General features: G+C 41.8%; 1 protein-coding gene across 1 annotated transcript; it reads right to left on the bottom strand.

The window, feature by feature from the left end:
- Nucleotides 1-15,640: 15,640 nt before the first annotated feature.
- slc13a1 (solute carrier family 13 member 1) lies at nucleotides 15,641-22,997 on the bottom strand (the record flags this gene model as incomplete). Its single annotated transcript, XM_080841819.1, has 14 exons — nucleotides 15,641-15,805; nucleotides 16,088-16,225; nucleotides 16,521-16,682; nucleotides 18,508-18,602; nucleotides 18,734-18,825; nucleotides 19,864-19,965; nucleotides 20,067-20,165; nucleotides 20,438-20,557; nucleotides 20,765-21,001; nucleotides 21,114-21,153; nucleotides 21,267-21,454; nucleotides 21,688-21,824; nucleotides 21,919-22,047; nucleotides 22,902-22,997. The coding sequence occupies 14 exons, from the start codon at nucleotides 22,995-22,997 to the stop codon at nucleotides 15,641-15,643; spliced, it is 1,800 nt and encodes a 599-aa protein (XP_080697945.1).
- Between the last annotated feature and the right edge of the window lie 204 nt (nucleotides 22,998-23,201).

Raw genomic sequence — 23,201 nt, 5'->3', positions numbered from 1 at the left:
TGTGTGTGTGTGTGTGTCAGCTTATTTATAGGCTTATAACAATTCTTTGCTTCTGGCAATACAATGATGTCTCAAACAGAACAGCTTAGTGGTATTCTGGACATGTACCTACAGACAGCCAATACAAAAAGGGTCCAAGTCATGATGGGTGAGCAATAAATGATGAAGGCCTCATCCTGCGGTTTCCTCTGTTGAGCCTGTGCACACACACACATACAGGCACACACATACAGGCACACACTTACAGGCACACAAATACAGGCACACACATACATGCACACATACACATACACATACACACACAGACAGATACCCACACACATACAGGAACTCATACAGGCACACACACACACACACACACACACACATACAGGCATACATACACGCACACACATACACTCACACACGTACACGCACATGCGCACACACACACACACACACACATGCACTCACACACATACAGGCACAGAAATACAGGAACGCACATACAGTCACACACAGACTCGCACACATGCAGGCACATACAGGCACACACACAGGCACACACATACACTCACACACATGCATGCACACACAGGCAGACATAAACAGGCACACATACACACACACACACACACACACACACACACACACACACACACATACACGCACACATACAGGCACTCACAAACACGCACACACATACACGCACACACATACCCTTTGCCCCATTTATACCAGAATCAGCAACCTAATAATCTGCACTCCCTCACTTCAAGTGTTAACAAACTGTACCAGGTACAGTTAACTCTTCTGCCTGAAGAATCTCCCTTTCTTTGAGACCAGACCAGATCAGATCATCAGATCTAGTGCCAGGACTGACTCTGCTTGATTAGTGGCTTAAATGATCAGGTCAGATTCTCAGATCTAGTGCCAGGACTGAATTAGTGGGGTACATGATCAGATCCCAGATCAGCTCATGAAGCTCTTACACACACTTGTCTGCTCCAGAAATAGCACAGAACCCACCACACCAACCAACACAGGCATATACCCAGTGGTGGTCCGTCAGGGCCTTCAAGGCCTTCTCTGCTGGCCTAAACATCATCAGAAAATAAATGTAATAAAATACATTTAATTTTAATATTTTCTTTTCATAAATATGTATTCAATGTCCAGCATTTTCATTTAATAACTTCCAGCGTTGTTAATTTATGTTACAGCTTTCATCCAATCATATTTCAGCTATCATGTGTTGCCACGCTCCGCGAAATCTTCCCCGAGAACAGAAATCTTCCCTAAGGCCTTCAGAATTCACATTGAAGGCCCGTGTACATCTGATTGGTTATCACAACTGGCTGTTTCAGTTCATTTAAGTTGAATGAACTGAAACAGACAGTTGTGACAACCAATCAGATTTCGAGTTGGCGACACTGGGCCTTCTAGAAGGCCCGGAAGATTTCTTTCCTCGCGTTGAACGTGACACGTAAACGTCCTTTGATTGGATACTGAGGCAGACCGGTGCAGTGCTTCAGTGCTCAGTTTAGCTGGCTAATGCGAAAACGACGTACATAGGTTTCAATGCTTATTATGCTAGTTGTTTCAATTGGTAAGACTAAATATATATTACATTAACCAACTCAAATAAACTAGTTTACACCAACTTGATAATTCCAGTTTTTGATACAATTACAACGCCATTTCAAGACGGAACTTTCAAGAAAAACTGGATATCGTGAGGATGGGAAGTTTAATGAAACTGCTTTGCAGGTGGGACAATGCGATGTTTAGTGGACAAACTTGTTAAAGCTTTCGGTGGACTTAATACAACTTTGTAGACTAATCCCTGAAAATCGCCTTTTATTTTTAAGTTGTGACAGTAATATCCAAGCGATCATATAACTGAGAGTGTACTACTCTTAATGTATTGTTAATACGGGTGTATTGATTTTAAATGCTCCGGAAATATTAATAAAGTCTGTTGTACTCGACTATGTTAAGGTGATGCAATGCTCACTTATACTGCCTTTCTGTATAAATATAATGGTTCGAGAGCCATGGCGTCATAATGATGGTATTAGGAGGTGGATTCAGTAAGGGATAACGGCCGACGAGCTGTCCAGTTATACGAATTTAATGGACGCTGCGGGGCAAAGAACACCACGACGCCGAGCGGAGTGGTGTTGCGCCGCAGAAGTCCATTAAATTCGTATAACTGGACAGCTCGGAGGCCGTTATCCCGCTTATCTCCCGTTTACAACATCCAAAATGTTTTTATTATTATTATTTAGAATTTCCTTTATCTTTAGGAAATTTAATATGCATAATAACCTGATGAATTCTTGATTTGAAGCCTAGTGCTCCCGTTAGAGAAAGTAGTGAGAAAGTAGTGCGTGGAACCGGACCTTTAGTTTCCCCAGGCGTTGCTGCAAAGTGACACTCATGAGCTCACCTCTGTAAAGTAAACGGACACACGGACACAGGTATTGTTCATAAGGTTTTACTATTTACAGTTGAACTCCACGTTTCCGTTGATGGTGAAGTTGGACAGAGCAACAGGGAGGTCAAGTTTAGTAATTTTGGTCGAAGGCTAGTTAGCCGTGTGAGCTACCATCTGTTACAATGGTTTTTTTTTCTAAGCGCTAACAGCCGCCTACAAATAATATTCGAGACTTTCAGTTAAGAATTCCTATACTCTGCAACATTCGTGTAGAACATAAACAACTAACCGAGTAAATTTAGACTTATAAAAAGTCGTGTAGATAGCTTAATTGACATAAAACATTGCCCACTAACTTGTCCCAACACGGCGCCATCTTGGTTCAAATTATCCTAGCTGTCAAAAAATAAACGTTACGTTGGTTGTCAATGGTAACCATTCAAGAGCATTGATATGGAACGGCGATTTAACGTTTCTACTGGGACTACGTCCAAGGTGTCCATCTATACGAACTTAATGTACACCCCATTAGCCAATCAGAAAACAGTATTTCGTTCCAGAGGGAGATAACTCAGTTTAACATCGTGTAGGACATCGCTGAAGGCCCAGTCGTGAAATGCACGGACCGCCACTGCATATACCGTGGATCCATATAGGTTACGTATCAATTGCAAAGAACACACCACATCAACCAACACAGGCATATACCGTGGATTCATATAGGTTACGTATCAATAGCTCGCGATACAAACTTTATAACTGAAGTAGAGAAGGCTTTTTATTCGCTATGTGATGACAATGGGACTATTTGAAGGACTATACTGTACATTAACATTCCTCAACTGAACTGTGCTCAAAAGAAACATAACAATGCCGTGTTCTCAGACTGAAACCATTCAAACTCTCTCATCTTTTATTTCACGAGATGTTTCATCACATTTCACCATTTCTGCAGTCTGGAGGCCATGGGATTCCCAAACCAACAAGTTCAAAAGTGCTCTGGGTGCCTGCTCTCCATTCTTAGAAGTGCTCCTAAAAGACTACAGCGCAGACAGTCATTAAGAGGAGCACTGGAGCACGAGAAGAGCACATCTTCAGGGAACAGTCTTACAGTAAGGGGCTCATTGTTCATCATTTCCCCTGTTCACAATTGCTGGATCCCAGTTCTTTATGTCTTTCAAGGGGAAAGAAGAGAGGGCAGAGAGTTGTGTGTGTGTGTGTGTGTGTATGTGTGAGTGTGTGTGTGTCAGTGAGAGAGAGAGAGTGAGAGAGAGAGAGGTGTAATGAAGTGTTACTGCATATATGAACTCAGTGATGTGATCATCTTTTAAGAGTCTTGCTCAGCCCTGCTTCCATAATAATACAGCACATAATTCAGAGCCATATTTCATGTAAACATTGGCCTAGAGCGGACATTTCAGCATTCTATTATGTCCCATTAAATGGCAGCAGGGAAACCATATCAACCACATCACCTCCTTGTGCCCTGTCTTTTTCCAGGTCTCAATGAGACTAAAAGAACTGTGAGAAATCCTCCAGTCAATCTTCTCCTGCTTCTTCCCACCCAGTCACTGTGCATCGACTGTGTCAGTCCCTACGTATGACAGCTCACAATGTAGTCATGGCAACATCAGTTACTGCATGGCAAGTGTCAGAATCTTCACAGCGGCTCTGCAACAGTGTCTATGAAGGGTGACAGCACTCCTCACCCCACAGTGCAAACCTGCATGGGCCCTCACTCACAGACTCACACTCACAGACAGATAGACAGACAGACAGACAGACAGACAGACAGACAGACAGACACTCTCATTCTCTCACTCTCACTCTCACACAGACAGACAGACAGACAGACAGACAGACAAACAAACACACACACTCACACTCACACTACACACACACTACACACACACTACACACACACACACACACACACACACACACAGACTGAAGCAGGCAGTCCACACAAAACACACTGTCACAGACAAACACAGCCATCAATATAACCTTATCATTTTCTCAAAAGAGTGCACACACAAAATCTTCCAGTCTTCTAGTATTCCACCAGGACCTAAACATGCCCTCAGATAAAACACTGCACACTCAAAGCTCTGAGATGATATTTTGACATGATTTTGTATTGTGTCAACTCATGCCAGAAACCACTGCCTGATGCACAGCTGACCTCATCTGTAGCTGATGATAATGAGCAGGTTAGCCCATTCATCCAAATGATTCCTAAAACTACAAACCCCTGGTCAAGCAGCTAACGACTCCTTGTGTGACCACTTGTTTCAATGTAGAATATAGGAAGCTAAGGGGCTAAAGAGACAGAAAAGCACCTGTTCTTCCACCACCTTAGTCGCAAGGATTTCCAGAGTACACATTCCGCCCTATAGTCAAACACACACTCCTTACCTTTCACTCCCTCGTTCTACCAACACACACATGTGCACAAACACACACACACACACACACACATGTCCTCTGCTGAGCAAACATAACAAACACTCATACACGCACACATAGCGCCTTAAATGCTGACCTCAAAGGACTGAACCTACAGACTGTCAGTAATGACTTGCCCTTCAGAAGAAGCAGACTGCCTCATGCTGTGTGTTCTGTGACAACAAGGACTTGGAGTGGTGTTGAAATAAATGAAGGTTGATCTTTTTGACTCTTCAACAAGGAGTTGTCTCCAGGTTTCTCTAGTGCCTAACTTCCACATCTCTCGGACGATTCCAGAGTTTACAGAGCTCAATTTCACGCAAATAAGGTCAGGTCTCCTAGCTCAATCAATTAAATATAACTAGACATGGAGTCATGAAAATATTGCCACATATAGCTGAATCTTGAGATAACTTCTGCTCACTCATGTGTTGGTGTTGGCTGCAGCAATGGCATTGGGTCCTCCAGCAAGGTCTGCTGAATGTATGTAAGAGAGGTGATTACTTCCGATCGTTATTAATTATTCTATGGGCCATAGGTATTTAAGCACAGCAACAATAGTTTAAGTGGGCTAATTGCATATAAGACACACGTCATTGTAGGCTAGACAATGTCATACATGCTACAATGAGTTCCATAACCAGCAACTCAGCCTTTCCATCTTTTTTTTAAACACCAATACAGTCATACAACATATACCCCAGCGAAATGTCAGGAAGGTATGACTGTATGAAAGATAAGTATGTATGAACCGCCCAAGCCTACCCCTACCTAAAAGATCTGAAAGGCCTGTGACATTTGAAGAGTAGGGGCCACCATAGCTAAATAGCGTGTAATCATCCAGGGGGAATTCGACTAAACAGCGTCTGCCAACCTTGATGCTTCCCATGTGGGAACTGCCCTGAGTTACACTGTTGGTAGACATCATGAATGTGTCATTAGGGTCAAGGCAGAGGCAGATACAAAGGGGGGTTTCCTTTTCGATTCTGCAAGCATGGAATAGATCAGAGTGGTAATGCTTGTTCAGCTATTTCCTGTCATTGTTCTTAGCAGACTGTCCACATAAAGGAACAAGTTCATAGAACAAAGAAGAACATATTTCTCCTCTCTTAGGACTGGCCCCAGTCACAACTCCCAGTCACAACTGTCAATACTGGGTATTTGTTGCATAACCCAGTGCACCAACAGATCCTGTACAAAGTATTCTAGGCCAAAAGTCCAACAATAAGTACACCAATCTGTAAAAACTACGGGTATACCGGATGGTCACAACATATATTTTAGTTGCGCTTTGTTTAATTGTATGTAATTTTATGTTCTTATATTTATGCAGTTTTCAGCTTCTCAACAGGAGGGAAGACTTTTAATTATAACTTAAACAGCAAACCTATAGGAGAAAGTAGGAAGTGAAAATATCTGTGGGACAAAAGAAGGAAGGTGGAAAGCCATTCTGTTTTCTTTCTAACAATAAAGACAGGAGCATCCCTGTTTGCCCTTCTTTGCAATGTATTTGATTACTTGGACATTGAATGTCTTTGGATTGTTTACCTTGGGAGTATCTGCAGGAGAGGAGGAGTTTTGGGTGGGGTTGGTCTGTTTTGGTTAGTCCGTTTGTATTTTGACTCTCTTTTCAAAGGCTTTTGATGAGGACTGACCGAATTATGGACTAAATAGTGGAAGACTGAGGACTAAAGAGATTAATAAAGACATTTTATTTGTCTTATATTACCAACTGTTTGTGTGATTTCCTTACCGCTAAACCTGTTAGAATGTGAACTGCACCTTTGCATTTTTGTGAATTTTCATAACACTCTCCCAAATGAACGATTAACCGTTCAATTCATTTGGTTATAAATTTAAAGCATTAAAAACATTAAATGTCACAATCAGTCCGTCATTGGTGATGGCTTACCTTAAAAACTTAGACATGAAGTTTCAGAGGTGAAAAAGCTGTATGACCAATAGATAGTTATCAAAGAAGAAGGCACTGTGAAATGAAGGGAGGAATTCTGTAGGACGACAGGACAAACAGAGGCAAGGCAGCACGAGGAGTAACAAGAGCAAAACAAGAGTGAAATGAAAGATATGGACTGAAATGGGGGAATGCAGGCCCTGCTCGTGTCCTTGCTCAGTCAGACCATTTGACAGAACCTCTGAGTAATGTGGCAATAAATGATAATGAAGTGGAAACCAAAATGAGGCAGAATACTACTGCTGATTGGCAGGAGAGGAACACTGGTCCCCTCAGAGGTGAAAATAGATTAATAAGCCTGCTATGCCAGGGTTGCTAGTAAGAAAATAACAAGCCATTCTTGTGCATGGATCAGCTCATCAGTTGTGAGGCAAGGTCCCCTACTCTAAAAAAAGCTGCGTTGGTGACTTTAGAATCAATCTGGAATGTTCTTAATTAATGTTGCGTGGGAGCTTCAGCAGTGGGCATCTGAGGACAATGATCAAATCTGGCATGAACTATCAAGAGACAAGTATCTGTCTCCTGTTAAATTATACCTGCCAGGTCATTTTCAAAATGCAAAATAATAAAAACCTCCTTAAAACCTCAACATGCCCAAATGAGCACATTAGCCAGCTCAGAAGCAAATGCTAAAGCAGATCAATTCATTTCATTCCACTGATGAGTCAACAGATGCTCTTCAGTTATTCAAACGTGTTGTCAATGCCGTATCTGAGATGAGTCACGTCTGAAGCAGACGGCATCCCTCTTGACTTAATAAAGATTTTCCAATAAGTGGCAGTACGTGTACAGGACTATCTCCATCTGTTGGCATATAGTTGGCCAATCAGTACGAGATGGAGAAAGGCAGAGGCAAAGATCACACTGATAATCACAACTGCCAATCTAGCAGGGAATCCATGGCATGACAGAAGGTGGTTGAGAATTAATTGTGTGCTGTGTGGAGTTGGGAGGTTGCCAGATGTAGGTGAAATCCCCCACCATTAAAATGTCAGGAGTCTCCACAGTCCAACACATTCAACTGATTTGGGGTTTCTATTGGGTGCTGATGTAGAATTTGATCTTCCTGCACGTCCCCATCATCATATGCAGATACCATTAAAACAAATTTGCAAAGGTTGATTTTGTCTAGGACCTTGAGCCTAGGACAACTAAAAGATGTCAAACTATTTGCAATTACCTGATCTATTACAGCGCTCTTACAGCGCTTACAATTGACTTTCGCCGGTACAACGGATTTAAAAAAGGGAGCACACACAAACAAACACTAATCTAAACAAACACATGCACAGTCATAGGAAGACTAGAAAGAAGAAATCCAGTTGAAGATACACATATGCCCCAGCCCGCCGCACACACACGTGCACAGTTTGGGGTGCTTTATCAGCTCAGAGCAGACTGGCTCCGAGGGAAGGATGAGTCGTGACAGACCTGAGGGACAGTCAGTCACACTCCCCCTCTCCAGCGCTTCATTCAGCTCCCTCCTTCTTGCGGAGGTTCCCGTCAAGCACGTCTGAGGAAAGACGGGTGCTCCTCACGCGCTACAAGTGGCTCCAATCAGAGTTGATAAGGCTGTCGCCACATGAAATGCCATTTGCAGTGGGAAACAACTCTCTCTCTGGCTGCCGTCTCGGGCATTAGTTTCACGGCTGTACCACTGATATTCATATTATACACACTGAGGCGTAAACCCCACACTCTGTACCACTGATATTCATATTATACACACTGAGGCGTAAACCCCACACTCTGTACCACTGATATTCATATTATACACACTGAGGCGTAAACCCCACACTCTGTACCACTGATATTCATATTATACACACTGAGGCGTAAACCCCACACTCTGTACCACTGATATTCATATTATACACACTGAGGCGTAAACCCCACACTCTGCAGTCCCTAAAGCAGACACGGATCACCAGAGGGACAAATGTGCAAAACCACAGCACACCAAACCTTCAGCTGGTTTACTAGAGTAACTTTTACCGCCCTTTGTGTACATCAACATTACCTACTTCACCCAGTTGATGCAAATCTAAAAACAGAACAGAGAAAGATTGAAATAAAGGCTGTCTTAAGAGAAAACACAATATGCTCAATTGCACATACACCCCCACATTATACAGTTCAAAAGAGTGCCTGCTGAAGGACAAGGTATCAAGGTAGATGGATCACTTATAGAATGTGTCACTGTCAATTTCACACAAAGGGATCGGCCAAATCATTGTCATTGGCAAATCACTGGCTGCAGCCTGAAAAGCTCTAAAGACATACTCAAGCACAGAAACAGACACACACACACACACACACACACACACACACACACACACCAGCTCGGAGCTAGTTAATGACTTCATGCACCAGCATCTCAATGTCAGGAAGAGAGAGAAAACTGAACTTCATTTTCATAATTTTATTGGACCCAAAATAAGTGCAGTGGGTGCAAACCAAATCGTTTATTTCAGAAGTCAAATCAACCATTTGCCTTATAAAACCACAGAAAACCAAAAAGGCAATGGACAGCTGACAATGCTATCATTTCAGCCTGTAGTGTGTGTGTTGCTTTGAAAAACTGCATAAACCGGAATAGGCCAAAACGGGTCCAAACCAAATGCGAGTAGCTGAGAGGAGACCTTTCAAAAACATGAAAAATTGAGTAACAAGAAGTACAAACCTATACAGTGAGAAAAACCTTATCCACTCTGATGGACCACCCTCACCCTCACCCTGATGGGCCACCTTCACCCTCACCCTCACCCTGATGGGCCACCTTCACCCTCACCCTCACCCTGATGGGCCACCTTCACCCTCACCCTCACCCTGATGGGCCACCTTCACCCTCACCCTGATGGGCCACCTTCACCCTCACCCTGATGGGCCACCCTCACCCTCACCTTGAAGGGCCACCCTCACCCTCGCCTTGAAGGGCCACCCTCACCCTCGCCCTGATGGGCCACCTTCACCCTCACCCTCACCCTGATGGGCCACCCTCACCCTCACCTTGAAGGGCCACCCTCACCCTGATGGGCCACCCTCACCCTGATGGGCCACCCTCACCCTCACCTTGAAGGGCCACCCTCACCCTGATGGGCCACCTTCACCCTCACCCTGATGGGCCACCATCACCCTCACCCTGATGGGCCACCTTCACCCTCACACTCACCCTCACCTCTGTAGTATTCCACACTTATTTGTAGGAAGGATATGCATGTGAAACTCAGTGTGCCATAATAAGATTGTGGGAAGCATTCATAACGTCATAGGATGTTCCTTTTTATTTTTTTAATAAATAAATAAAAAACATATGGCAACCTATCATTCATATCAAATAAGGAACATGTTTAATCCCCACTGGGGTTAGGTGGGTAAAAAACAATCCAGTTTGGTTTATAATTCTGTGTTTGATTCATTAACACATGAACACAACCCGCTTTTTGAAAGACTCTACACAATGGTCAAACTGTCACCTAGAGCTTTGGCCAGTAGATGATCAGCAGGGCTGCCCCAGCCCCCAGTGGGGTCATTAGGGACAGAAGCCCCTAACTAAAACAGGTCATCACAGACAGGATTGGGAACATATCAGATCTCAGAGGGAGAGTGGCTTACATCCCTTCTGGAGAAGATATGCAGCTCCAGAGTGGAAGTGGCAGGGGAAGCTAATCAAAGTGTGTGATGCTCTCCCTCCAGCAACACAACAGCCTGCCAATCTGTCTCATCCATGGAGGGAGATGGGCCTTTTGTAAAAAAAGAAAAAAGGAAAAAAGGTCTCCTTACATAAATTGCATATGAACACAATGTTGGCCAACGCTGCTGGGAGAGCCAAGGGATTAGTTTTGTGCAGTGTGATGCATGCGTAGGACCTCCTTCCATGGTGCTTTCTGTGATGTCCCTTTCTCTGCCTCCACACATGAGAGTGGGGGGAAAACACAAACACAATCAACAGCCATGGGTTTGATTTGTGGGAGAGCATCACTTTGGTTTGCTGGCAAGAGAAGAACAGGAGAGATGCAGTGGAGGGAAGAGGAGAGTGCAGCCCCCTCACAGCTTGGAGAAGGAAGGGACTTCTTTCCCACAGAATATAAATAGAGGCCTCAGCTACCAGCCAATGGGAGATCCTCAAATACAACTGCGATCCTGCTACAGCAAAGCTATCCTGTATTCTGAAAACTTCATATGCAAAACATTACGATAAATAATTTAGTAATAAAGATTGGAGTATTTATTGCAATGAAAAATCCAACTGAATTCAACTGTGGATGCAGATAATGGAAAACTGAAGTAGGTGTATTATCATACAAGACACAAAAGACCTGAGAATCAACTATGTAACCTTTAGACTAGATTGCAAAACACGTAAACAAGGAAACAAAACAAGCTGTTCAGATTTTGATGTCACACACAAATATGAGGAAGGTGATGCAAGATAACCAGGTGTGGCACACTTGCAGTGCATTTCATGTGGTTTGACTACTTAAAAGGCAGTTCAAATGTGAGAATAAATGCAATTCGTAAAGTTTTCAGTAGTCAGTAAATGCTCCCCAAATACCTGTTACAAACCATTGACCCTAGGTACATGTGAAAATGTTCTTCTATAAGAATGACAGTCATTGATGAACCAGTAGAATGGACAAGAGTTTTCAAAATCAGACGTCAAATCAAACATGTATACCATTATTTTCAGCAAGGAGACATGGGTGTTTTCTGCATCACACTCATAAACTTGAACACATCTAAGTTAACATTCTTTGTTATATTTTAACCGCAATATCTACTCAATATCATTACAGTACACTTTGTACATCTAATGGATGTAGCCTATTACTTTGCTGAATATTGTGCTGAGATGATATTATTGGCAATGTGGACCTACAGTGACGGCAGTAGCCTATATGGCAACCACTGACAGAATGTTTGTAGTTTGTTTCCGAAGACTTGAAACAAGTGGGTGTTAGTTCAATAAAAATAACTCACTGGGTTTTCTTCAAAGGCTCTTTATAACTAAAGCAACACATTTCATTAAAAATGCTCACGTATAGTTTGCGAACTAAAAAGAAAATGACGTGTTAGTTCACTCCACAAACATTTGTAGGTAGCCTACAGACAGCTGTCTAATTACAAACCGCTAAATGATGCATATTCAATAAGAGATCATGCAAATCTGATTCAAAATATGTATATTTATATTTCCACATTAGTTCTCGTAGACTGATCCATTTGCGCACTCGGTGGATAATAACACCACGTTATCACATTACAGACTATGGGGGCTCTTGAGATTCCTAAAGTTAGCCAGTAACCAAACTGCATATCCATACCAATGTAAACGGGAATGGTAACAGGTGTGCAGTAGTTACTGTTGAAGGCTATATGCGGGCAAAACATTCCTCACTCACCTTTTGCTGACGACGTGCCATATCGGTTGGTTGTTTTGCGTTGAAAGGGTACGATATACATCGCAGCACAAATACATAGATCTGTAGTTTTATTTTTCTCTCCGCTTCCTCTTTCTGTATACGCTCTTGCTCACTTTTGTCGTCGTCTACAGAAGCCGGACCTGGGCTATCAGGTGGCTTACGCTGGTCACTGGTGACCTTCTCCGGATTTGAAATATTTTTGACGGGTTTTACTTTGATGGAAGGCTCGTCCTCTGGTGGCAGTTCCTCCTCTGATTCACTTGAGGAAGGGTCAAGCATATTTGACACCTGATGAACCAGAAAACCAAAGAATCAGAATGACGAAGGGAATAAATCGGATTCCGCTTCTCTTCGGTGTTCTTTCTAGTTTCAGTGCTGTAGGGAGACTTTTCAACTGAATGTCTTCAAACATAGATGGGCGGAGTTTAAGGACAGCGGTTCTTTGCGCTCCGATGTTACACCAGTGGACTCCATAGGAACGAACGCAGACTGAGTGCAGGAAGGCAGATTCCACAGAGCGTTACCATACAGGTATGCAACCTGTAGCGCGAGAAAACAAGCAACACGTGGGAGGTGCTGACTGGGCTACTCCTAAGGAAATAGTTTGGGGGTATAAGTGTATGTAGAATGGTAGTATATACATGGCTATACCTGAAGATTGACTGAAGTACAATAATTCGTCTAAAGCAGGGGTCTTCAACAGGGGGTCCGCGGAGGTACTGCAGGGGGGTCGCGAAATCTTTGGTCGATAAGATAATTTTTTTTAATATTTAAAAAAAAAAAAAAAAAATATTAAAAAAAAAAAAAAAAAAAAATTCAACCAATTTTTTTTTCCACAAATTTAAATGTCTTCCAAATCAGAATTGTATTTATTCCCTTTAAATTTACATTAACATAAATCCGACATATTGTAGCGAACATATAAATTGATCGAGAAGACGTTATCTTTCAGTCCAATCGACACATTCAGCTACCCACAGGAGCTCTCTCAAGCTGGGCACTGGTTCACTCACAGCACCTTTCATGCACAGGCACTAGCCAATCAGATCGCGTTTCTGCTCAAGTCTAAAGAGCGCGAAGGTCAAAAATAAAAGATGACGAACCAAACTCCATAGCTGGTCTTGTTTGTACCTATAAATTGTTAGTTTGACATTTGCTTAGATTTAAAAAAAAAATAAAAAATAAAGAGAAATAGACACTGTACAAGGTCAAAAAACGTTAATTGTAACTGAAAAATAAGTGAGGATTTGCGAGGTGTGTGAGCCTCCTAGCTAATGTTAGCAAGCTACTACCTACAATCTTAACAACTTGCTAGCGGTGTGATTGGTTTGTTGACCTGTCAATCTCACTATAACATCTACGTTGTCAACACAACTCCATGCGCCAGACTCCTCCTCCGTCATCCGTTGGATCGTGTCAGTCAGGAGTAATTGAAAAGAAGATACATCTCCTTAATGTGGGAGGATGTGTGCCATCGACACAATAACAGGGTAGCTATGTTTATTTGGCACTAGGCCCAGTATATTATAAACAAAATTTTATGCAATTTATATAGTAGGGGGTCCCTGCTCATCTCGCCATCAGTTTGGGGGTCCCTGGCCTGAAAAACGTTGAAGACCCCTGGTCTAAAGTATTTTTGTTGTTGTTATGTTACCCACCATTTATTTGCTCTCTTCCCAAATCTAAGGCCAAAATTGACATTATAGAGCTACTTCTGTCTCACAGTTGTTGCTATGCCTGTGAGAGTAATTGTTTCAGCAACATTAGAAGAGAATAGACATAACAGACCGAACCAGGCGGTAATCTTGGTCTTGATGCCGGGGACATTGAGGTGAGTAAGGTGAAAATTATTACTTAATATAGATAGTTTTGTTCTGCCCTTGTATATTTTCAGTAACCATTGGCTCAGTCTTGGCCTTGATGTATTACTTCTGAGCCTAGGTGTCTTTGTCTTGACTCTAAAAGATCTTACTCTTGACTACCATGTTCTTCACTTCAATACTATACATAATTCTTGAAACCTTTTTTGGAAGTACAATTGATTTTTTGAGAGGTTAAGATAGCTCAGAGTAGAACAGTCATCCAATTACAAAAAATATCTCTAAAACAAGGACAATTTTACTTTCTCCTTTCCGTCCTTGGGTTTATATATTTATAAAAGCTTTGGTGTTTAATCAGGTTTATCATGTGAAACCAAAGGAACTAAATATTTCTAAATGCCCAGACACTTTTCATCAAATGAAAATTGTTTTCCTTGAAAAGTTTACTTAAAAATGGAACCAATAAAGGAAAGTTGGGTCCCTGACAGGCAGCGATTTTATAATGTTTCATTTGACAGTTTCCCATTAAGGAAACAGGAAAGGAAGCAAATGGAGAGGGGGGAAATGTCCAAATCAATATCATACGGAAGATAGGTGAGTGTACAACTCATGAGTACAAATAGCCTTTCGACTCAACTTGGCTCCTGAGTTTAAGTGTCAGCAGAAAACATCAAGTTAGAACTATTTTTTAAAGCGAAATCAGAATTGACAAAAGAAAACACAATCTGGTGTCTTCAAACTCAATTAGTCTGCAATAAAACTATTTTATCAAAGCAACATGACATCTGTTTTCATGGGGTTGGTGAAGGATATCCCTACTGCAGCTGAACTGCAGGTGTGAGGATGTCCTTTTCAACCCTACTCTCATGTCATATTGCTGAAATATACTGTCATGTTAGGGAAGTCCTTTTGAAAATGAAATAAAAATGTATATGTATTTTGTCACCAAATTTGAGATAATTTATGACTACGACCATTGTATAAAACAAAGTATTTATTTTTGGAACTTACAGTGAATATATTTGTGAGGACTATATTCAATGTGAATACAAAAATGTCACAATTTCATAGAAACACACATTCCATCACTGACACACCAATGTCACACAAAGGAATTGGATCTACAGTCTAGCCCAGGAGTGTGCACTCAGGTCAGTGTAAATCCTACCCGTAGTTTGTCATACACAAAGCAGAGTTACACAGTGATATTTTCACCCCTTCAGAAGTTGTGTGACTGTGTGGTCCTCTACAGATTCCCATGTACGTTTATGAAGTAACAGCATCATGTCAGTGTACATTACCATAGCATTTTACACTGGACACCTGTACAATCTCTGCAAAAGCAATACCTAAATATGTCACAAGATAAGTGCCAAACAGGCATTACAACTCACAGCACTAAAACAATTCAGTTTGAGCGTTGAGTTTGCTGCTTACATGCAGTAGGTACTTGAGCTCTAAGAACTAGTTTTTAAGCACCATCAGTGGGTCTGTTCTCAAAATGATCTGGTGGTACCTTTTCATAGTTTGTGGAGCATTACTCAGTACTACTGGGCCCTCAGTGTGGATAACTAAAGACTGGAAGTGCAGAGGAGTTAGATATTGTGTGGTTGGGGGCCCAGTCTGGGTATGTGTCCAAGCTAAATAGTGCCATCCCCCATGTAGTGGTAGCTAGCAACACTGCCAAAACACTGATAGCATTCACACCAAGGCCAGCTTTCATCTGGGGAAACAAGTTCAGTAAAGAGTGAAGTGAGTAGGGAGAGATTTGTCAGCATGTCGTATAAAGCAATGATTGGAGAAAAAAAATGCTCATCTCAGACACTTAACTATAAAAAGTAGAATCACTAAAGCAAGTACAATCATTATCGTAGCAATGTGCTGCGCAACTCAAAAGATTTACTTTGAAAACAATAAGCCAATCTTATTGCATTAGAATTACCACTAACATCTGACTAGTAGGATGTTGCAGTGATTCTTGTCATACATATGATTGAGTTCTCACCATATCCCAGGTGCTGAGATGGCCATAACTGAAGACAATGGCATTTGGCGGATTAGCAGATGGAAGCAGGAAAGAGAATGATACACTGAGGGTAGCTGGTATGAGCATGTAGAGGGGGTTCACATTGATGCTTTCCGCCTGCCAAGACACAATAACAGATAGCTTCATCAGTTGATGCTATTTCCCTCCAGATTCTCTCATATCATCCCCTGTTCATGTATGATGCAATCTGATGGGGTAAATGCAAGGATCTTTTGGACTGTTACAAGGAGTGTGTGAAATAGCCAAGCTTGTTAAAGGTTTGAGGGCATATACTTCAGACACTTCAGGCAAAGAGAGAATAAATGTGGTTGCATATACATAATGGTGTGATCTGGTTGAGTCTTACTACTGATACACACAAAAACATGTTTAAAGGAAACATTAGACAAACCAGAGGTCCAAGAATTGGCAGGAAGATGGTGATTGTGGCTGAGTTGCTGGCCACCTCAGTGATGCAGGTCACAATGACACAGACAATGGAGACGGTCGCAATTGGTGGCAGTTCTCCCAAAGGAACCATCAGGTTGGCCACCCAAGGTGACAGACCAGACCTCTACACACACACACACACACACACACACACACACACACACACACACACACACACACACACACACACACACACACACACACACACACACACACACACACACACACAGAGAAAGGAAGACAGAGAAAGAGGGGGGAGGTAGAGAAAGAATATATTTATTTCTAACAACTGTAATTCAATTTTTACCCTGGGTTTATTTTTTAGGTTAATATTTATTAATAATAAATGTCACTTTAATATGTTTGTTTTGTTTTTTAATTGCTGTGTTTCATTGCCATGCATAAAAATACATTTATTTACAAGTGCAGTGGTTTTTGTAGCATGAGCAAAGGTCACCTTGTTTTCTGTTAAACTTAAAGTACATCTGTTTCCTATTAAGCTTTTAATACTGTTAAGAGCTTCAATGATACTAAGGGCACAATACAGAATGATGGTCTGTAGAACACTGTGGCACATAAAACCTGAATTAAACAGTACATTCAAAGCAATGGGGCGCATTTAGTGAAAAATAGCCTGATATAATAACATAACTATCTGGTGCCAGTAAAGATAGCCTTGACAACCTATTGATTGACTTTCAATGTAATTTTGCCTTGAACTAAAAGTCTATTTTTACAAGACCTCCTCCCACAACTATTGTCTGTCACTGATGAGAAGAAATGGTTATGTATTATGAGTGACAGCTTCACATACACTGTTAATTATGACGTAATGCTTTTGAGACCATCTCCGCTATATAACAAAGGATGGTTTACTCACTGCAGTGCTTTTAAAACTGCTGAAGACTCAAACTAGCACAAAGGCAGGTCTGAAGACTCAAACTAGCACAAAGGCAGGTCTGAAGACTCAAACTAGCACAAAGGCAGGTCTGAAGACTCAAACTAGCACAAAGGCAGGTCAGAAGACTCAAACTAGCACAAAGGCAGGTCTGAAGACTCAAACTAGCACAAAGGCAGGTCAGAAGACTCAAACTAGCACAAAGGCAGGTCTGAAGACTCAAACTAGCACAAAGGCAGGTCTGAAGACTCAAACTAGCACAAAGGCAGGTCTGAAGACTCAAACTAGCACAAAGGCAGGTCTGAAGACTCAAACTAGCACAAAGGCAGGTCTGAAGACTCAAACTAGCACAAAGGCAGGTCTGAAGACTCAAACTAGCACAAAGGCAGGTCTGAAGACTCAAACTAGCACAAAGGCAGGTCAGAAGACTCAAACTAGCACAAAGGCAGGTCTGAAGACTCAAACTAGCACAAAGGCAGGTCTGAAGACTCAAACTAGCACAAAGGCAGGTCTGAAGACTCAAACTAGCACAAAGGCAGGTCTGAAGACTCAAACTAGCACAAAGGCAGGTCAGAAGACTCAAACTAGCACAAAGGCAGGTCTGAAGACTCAAACTAGCACAAAGGCAGGTCTGAAGACTCAAACTAGCACAAAGGCAGGTCTGAAGACTCAAACTAGCACAAAGGCAGGTCAGAAGACTCAAACTAGCACAAAGGCAGGTCTGAAGACTCAAACTAGCACAAAGGCAGGTCTGAAGACTCAAACTAGCACAAAGGCAGGTCTGAAGACTCAAACTAGCACAAAGGCAGGTCTGAAGACTCAAACTAGCACAAAGGCAGGTCTGAAGACTCAAACTAGCACAAAGGCAGGTCTGAAGACTCAAACTAGCACAAAGGCAGGTCAGAATAATTTCTTACACGAGAATCGCTATGTTCTGCTGTAAGCTGTTCATTTCTGCTTGAAATCTTTCAACCATCTGATCTCTAGGGAAATAAACTTGCTTCATTGGTGGATGAGACTGATCACTGATCAGTGTTCATAATTTTCTTACCTGTGTGCCCTCAGCCAATGCAAAACCACCCCCTACAAGGAGACAGATTTCCCAAGGCATGCAGGACTGAAAGTCTTTCCATGTGATCAAGGTCTCTGTGAATTGAAGATGAAATGATTGATTAAAAACATATCCTTCTTCAACCCAAAGTCAGTGTTAACCACAGTGTCAAATATGATCCAAGTGAATAGTTAATAATGTATTAGCAGTTCAAAGTTGGACATACCATAGCCATCACTGGTTGTCTGAGCTGGGATGATGAAGAACAGTAGGCCCAGTAGAAGTGCCACAGTGGCGTCAGTGGCATATCCAGCATAACTGCTCAGAGACAGGAAATATCATCAGCCTTACATATGCTGTGTGTAGCTTGATGTTTTAAAATACCCTTTCATTAGTTCTCTTATCCTTCACACTCAAATTCACTAAGGTTTTTTTTTATTCTTTTATAATTCCTTTTTTTTTTGTGTGATGGTGCATTGGCGGTTCAATTCCCAATCGCTGCAGGTTGTCTGTACGTTGCTTTAGTTAAAAGTGTCTGCTTAAATACCAGTCCTTTACTTTTAGTCCTTTATTCTCACAGCCTTACAATAATAATAGGTTACCATCAGTAGATATTTATTGAAAGGAGCAAATTGTAGGAAGCTGTCAAGGAGCTTAAAGCGGCAATAGACTTAGAATAGGTTCTAACATGGTTCAACGTATACACAGGCAACAGAATAGATTTAGTGAAGACTGTAATATTCTTCCTGACGCTAACAACGCGCTCCTTGTTAAAGGCACCCAGTGCAACTTTCGAGGCTTAAAAATAAACATTCAATTTCTAGTCTTTTTTACACATAGTAAGTTTCAATAACTTCATACCATTACATATCGACATTCAAGGAGCAAAGCTGCGTCGTTGTTAGAAAATCGTAAACAACAACAATCGCCGCCATTTTCTTTATTTATTGGTGCCACCAATAAATAAAGCAGGATTCCAGTCAATGGAAAAATGGCCTCTCCCCACCGGCGATTGTTGTTGTTTAGGATTTTCTATCAGTTCTCACCACACAACGACGTCTCAGCTTTGCTCCTTGAAAGTCGATATCTAATGGTATGGAGTTATTGAAACTTACTACGTGTAAAAAAGACTAGAAATTGAATGTTTATTTTTCGAGTCTCAAGCCTCGAAAGTTGCACTGGGTGCCTTTAATCACACTTCTGGCACCACTGATAAAACTGGCTCAACTGGCTAGAGCCTAGCTATAGCAAGAGAACCCAAGAGAAACATTCAGTGGTCTCCAACTACAGGCATAGCTCTGTTCTATACAATGGTTACAGCTGAACTACTAAATGTTCTGTGTAAAGGCCACTTACTCTGGAAACAGGGCTGCCCAGCCCGGCATGAAGCCAGGCTCCCTCGTAAACCACAGCACCACCATTATGAAGAATATCACCATGGAGATGATCTCCTGACGACTGCATCAGGAGGAAACCAGACAGACACTGGTAAGATACATAGATTTTCATCCAAATTACAAACACATCCATCCATTCACCCTTCCACCATATAGACTGACCGTATGGGTCCTAGTGAGCTGTATTCTTCCCGGAGAACCTTGGCCACTGCTGCCTCTCTCTCTGTGTAGCGTGACTCGGAATACAGAACCGAACGGAAACTGTATTGGGGGAGAGAGAGAGGGAGGGGGACTTTTGAGGACAATCTCTAACGGATAACAACAGAACATGAATTTCCTTTCCCCCTGGGGTGCATCACAGCTGGACCAGATATGAATGGGGAACATTACTGAGGGTGGTAGGCTGATGTGCGTATATAAGGTGAGGGAGAGAACCCGGAGGCACATGAGAGGTTAACACCAGAGCTGCTGGAGGGAATACGAGAACTACACTTATTAGTTGGAAGCTCTACTGGACAGAATGAAATACTCACTTTGAACCCAAGTACAGCCAGTGGAGCCAGACCCATGACAGCAAAAGCACAATAATGCTAATTGGCAGGCAAAAAATGAACCAGTTCCCAAAGTTCACAGAGGTGCAACCAGGATAGAACCTATAGAGAGATTAGGGAATATATATATTTTTTATCATCATTCCTTTATTTTTATTTGTATCTATGTCGCATACCTGCATCATGTTTTTTATACCATGTGTATTGTATGTATGTATGCAGTTTTACATTACATAGTGTTGTGTTCAGATCAGCTGTACATTTCTTAATACAGCCACTGACTAGCTATACAAAGGGACACCAACTTACGCGTGCATGTACTCTGCAAAAATCAGGTTGGGGGATGTCCCTGGTAGTGTGGTCATCCCACCAAGGGAGGCTGAATAGGCGATGCACAGAGATAGCCCTTTACACAGCATATGGTCCTGTTTGGTGCGATAGGGTCCCTGTGTGTATGGTGTACGTTGGTCCTCAGAGTCGTCTGGGAAGCCTAGATCCATTTCCTCAAAAGTAAAATCAACTTTCTCCACAGGTCCAGGCTCAAAACTACATAAGCAAAAATAAAAAAGGGAGGGGGGGAGATTTGGGGGGCATTATTATGGGCAAAGATGCTTACATGACATTGTTTTGTTTTTAAGAGATTTCAATTTTGTGTTACCTTGCTTTTTCTTTAGCCTTCTCGTCCTGTCTGTCCATTTCTTGGAGCAGCACATGTATTTAGACAAAATTGTAGCAGACATGGCCGTTAGACAGGATAAGTGTTATTGCTATTGACCAGTGATTACAAGAACAATTCTAAGTGGACACTAACCATCGAGCTGTAACCCCATGTTTGATGTGCCTGTGAGCGCTCGCTTTCGCTGCTCTCTGGCTTCGCCCTCAGCTGAGATGATCTGCTTTATCACAGCTTCCACAATGGGCATCACCATAGCGACAGCTGAGGTGTTGCTTAGCCACATCGACAGGAAGGCACATCCAACCATGGAGCCAAGCATTAGTCTGAAATATCATGAGGTCAGCCCAGGCATTAACAATATACACAAGACGAGCAGGATGTGCTACCAACCATTCTCTAAGTACAAATATTAACAGGCAACCAACCATTGGTCCTTATCAATACCAATCAACCAAAATGATAACAAATTGAGGATAAATCACTGGCAGCAAAAAAAAATCACTGGCAGCTAAGAATATAGTAAGATAAGATGCATTCACATCCTCTCTCCCCTCACCTTCCAGGGTTCACCCCTACGAGGGTGATCAGACCGAGGGCTATCCTCCTGTGTAGGCCCCACTTCTCAATGGCCGTGGCCAGGCATATAACTCCTGTCAAAAGGAGGTGGAAGTCCTTAAAGAACACCGCTGCCACCTAGGAGACGAGTACAAAGAATCTCACAGAGTTTAGACTTTTAAGGTAACATGAATCCTATGTGGATGAAATATTATTTTAATTTTTACAATACCTGTGAAGATTTCATGATTCCAAACAAAGGGAAAAGTATTGCAGGAATCAGGGCTGTCACAGACACAGGCAAAGCCTCGGTGAGCCAGTACACGGCCATCACTAAAAGAGTAAAGGCACATTCTGCAACCTAGAAAAGAACATAAAATGCATAACATTGAGTACACTTACAGCAGGGTTGAGCAGGAAACATGACATTAAGAAGAAGAAACCACTGATGCTACAACGACTGCAAATGCTGCTTTTAAATGTTTCTCACACTGTGATTTTACAAGAGCGTGTATAGTTTTTAAAAGTCTTATGGCTGTGGGCTGACTCAAATATAGAAACATAAACTACAAAGATAATAACTACTACTGTTTCTGATACTGTTCTCTCACATCAAAGGTCTTTTTTGTTGACTATCTGGAATTGCATGTTAATTGGTGCATGATGATAAGTTTTTACTGTGTGTGTGCAAGTATATCTCACTGCGTACAATGTACAGTTCACAATATATCTGGACTTTGAACAGGAAAATCATTTACTGTCACTATTTCCCTATGAGCATTAATAACCGTTTATCCTATCTTATCTATACCGTGTTTATGTAACGTTTCATTAGTAACTTTTGAACGTATGTGTATGTAAGTACTTTTGGGGATTCAGTGGAAATCACCATTACTCAAACATTTCAATTTATAACTCCACCAATTTTGAATAAAAATAAAAAAAATGCCCTTTGGAATGACTGTGAAGTAGCTTCATGAGCATTCCATCCAAAGCAGAGCTTATATCCTTCACATTTTTAACAGTGTATTTCATTTAAAAGACATGAAAAACTTTAAAAAATAATAAATAAATTAAAGAAAAGAAAACGTTGTAGACCTGTTGCACCGTCAGTTCCAGGCTTTTAAAATGTTCTCTACATCCAAAACTTGGAAGAAGTACCCAAATCTCCCAAAGTAAATAGCGGTGCAGGTTTGTTGGCGTAAATGGACTCACCTTGGTGTTGATAACGAGTGGAATGGGCAGCAGCAGCAGAGGGGTGAGGACGACGAGGATGAGCCGCCGGTAAATCCATATGCCTTGGAATTTCATTTTGTGTCTGGCACCTAAGACAAACCACTGACTGACTGACTGACATGCACTTGTGTTAAATACTCTCTACAATCACTAATAACTAACCAAGACAATCTGTGGTTTGCGGTAACCTTGCTTTTATCGGTGACAAAGGTGCATGTTCAATCAGCTTCAATCAATTATTATTCTTTGGTACAGATATACGTGTGAAATGTCTGGTGT

Source organism: Sprattus sprattus, assembly GCF_963457725.1.
Source record: "Sprattus sprattus genome assembly, chromosome: 7".
Taxonomy (NCBI): domain Eukaryota; kingdom Metazoa; phylum Chordata; class Actinopteri; order Clupeiformes; family Clupeidae; genus Sprattus; species Sprattus sprattus.
Note: the sequence above shows the minus strand (reverse complement) of the source record. Positions and strands in the feature narration are given on the sequence as shown.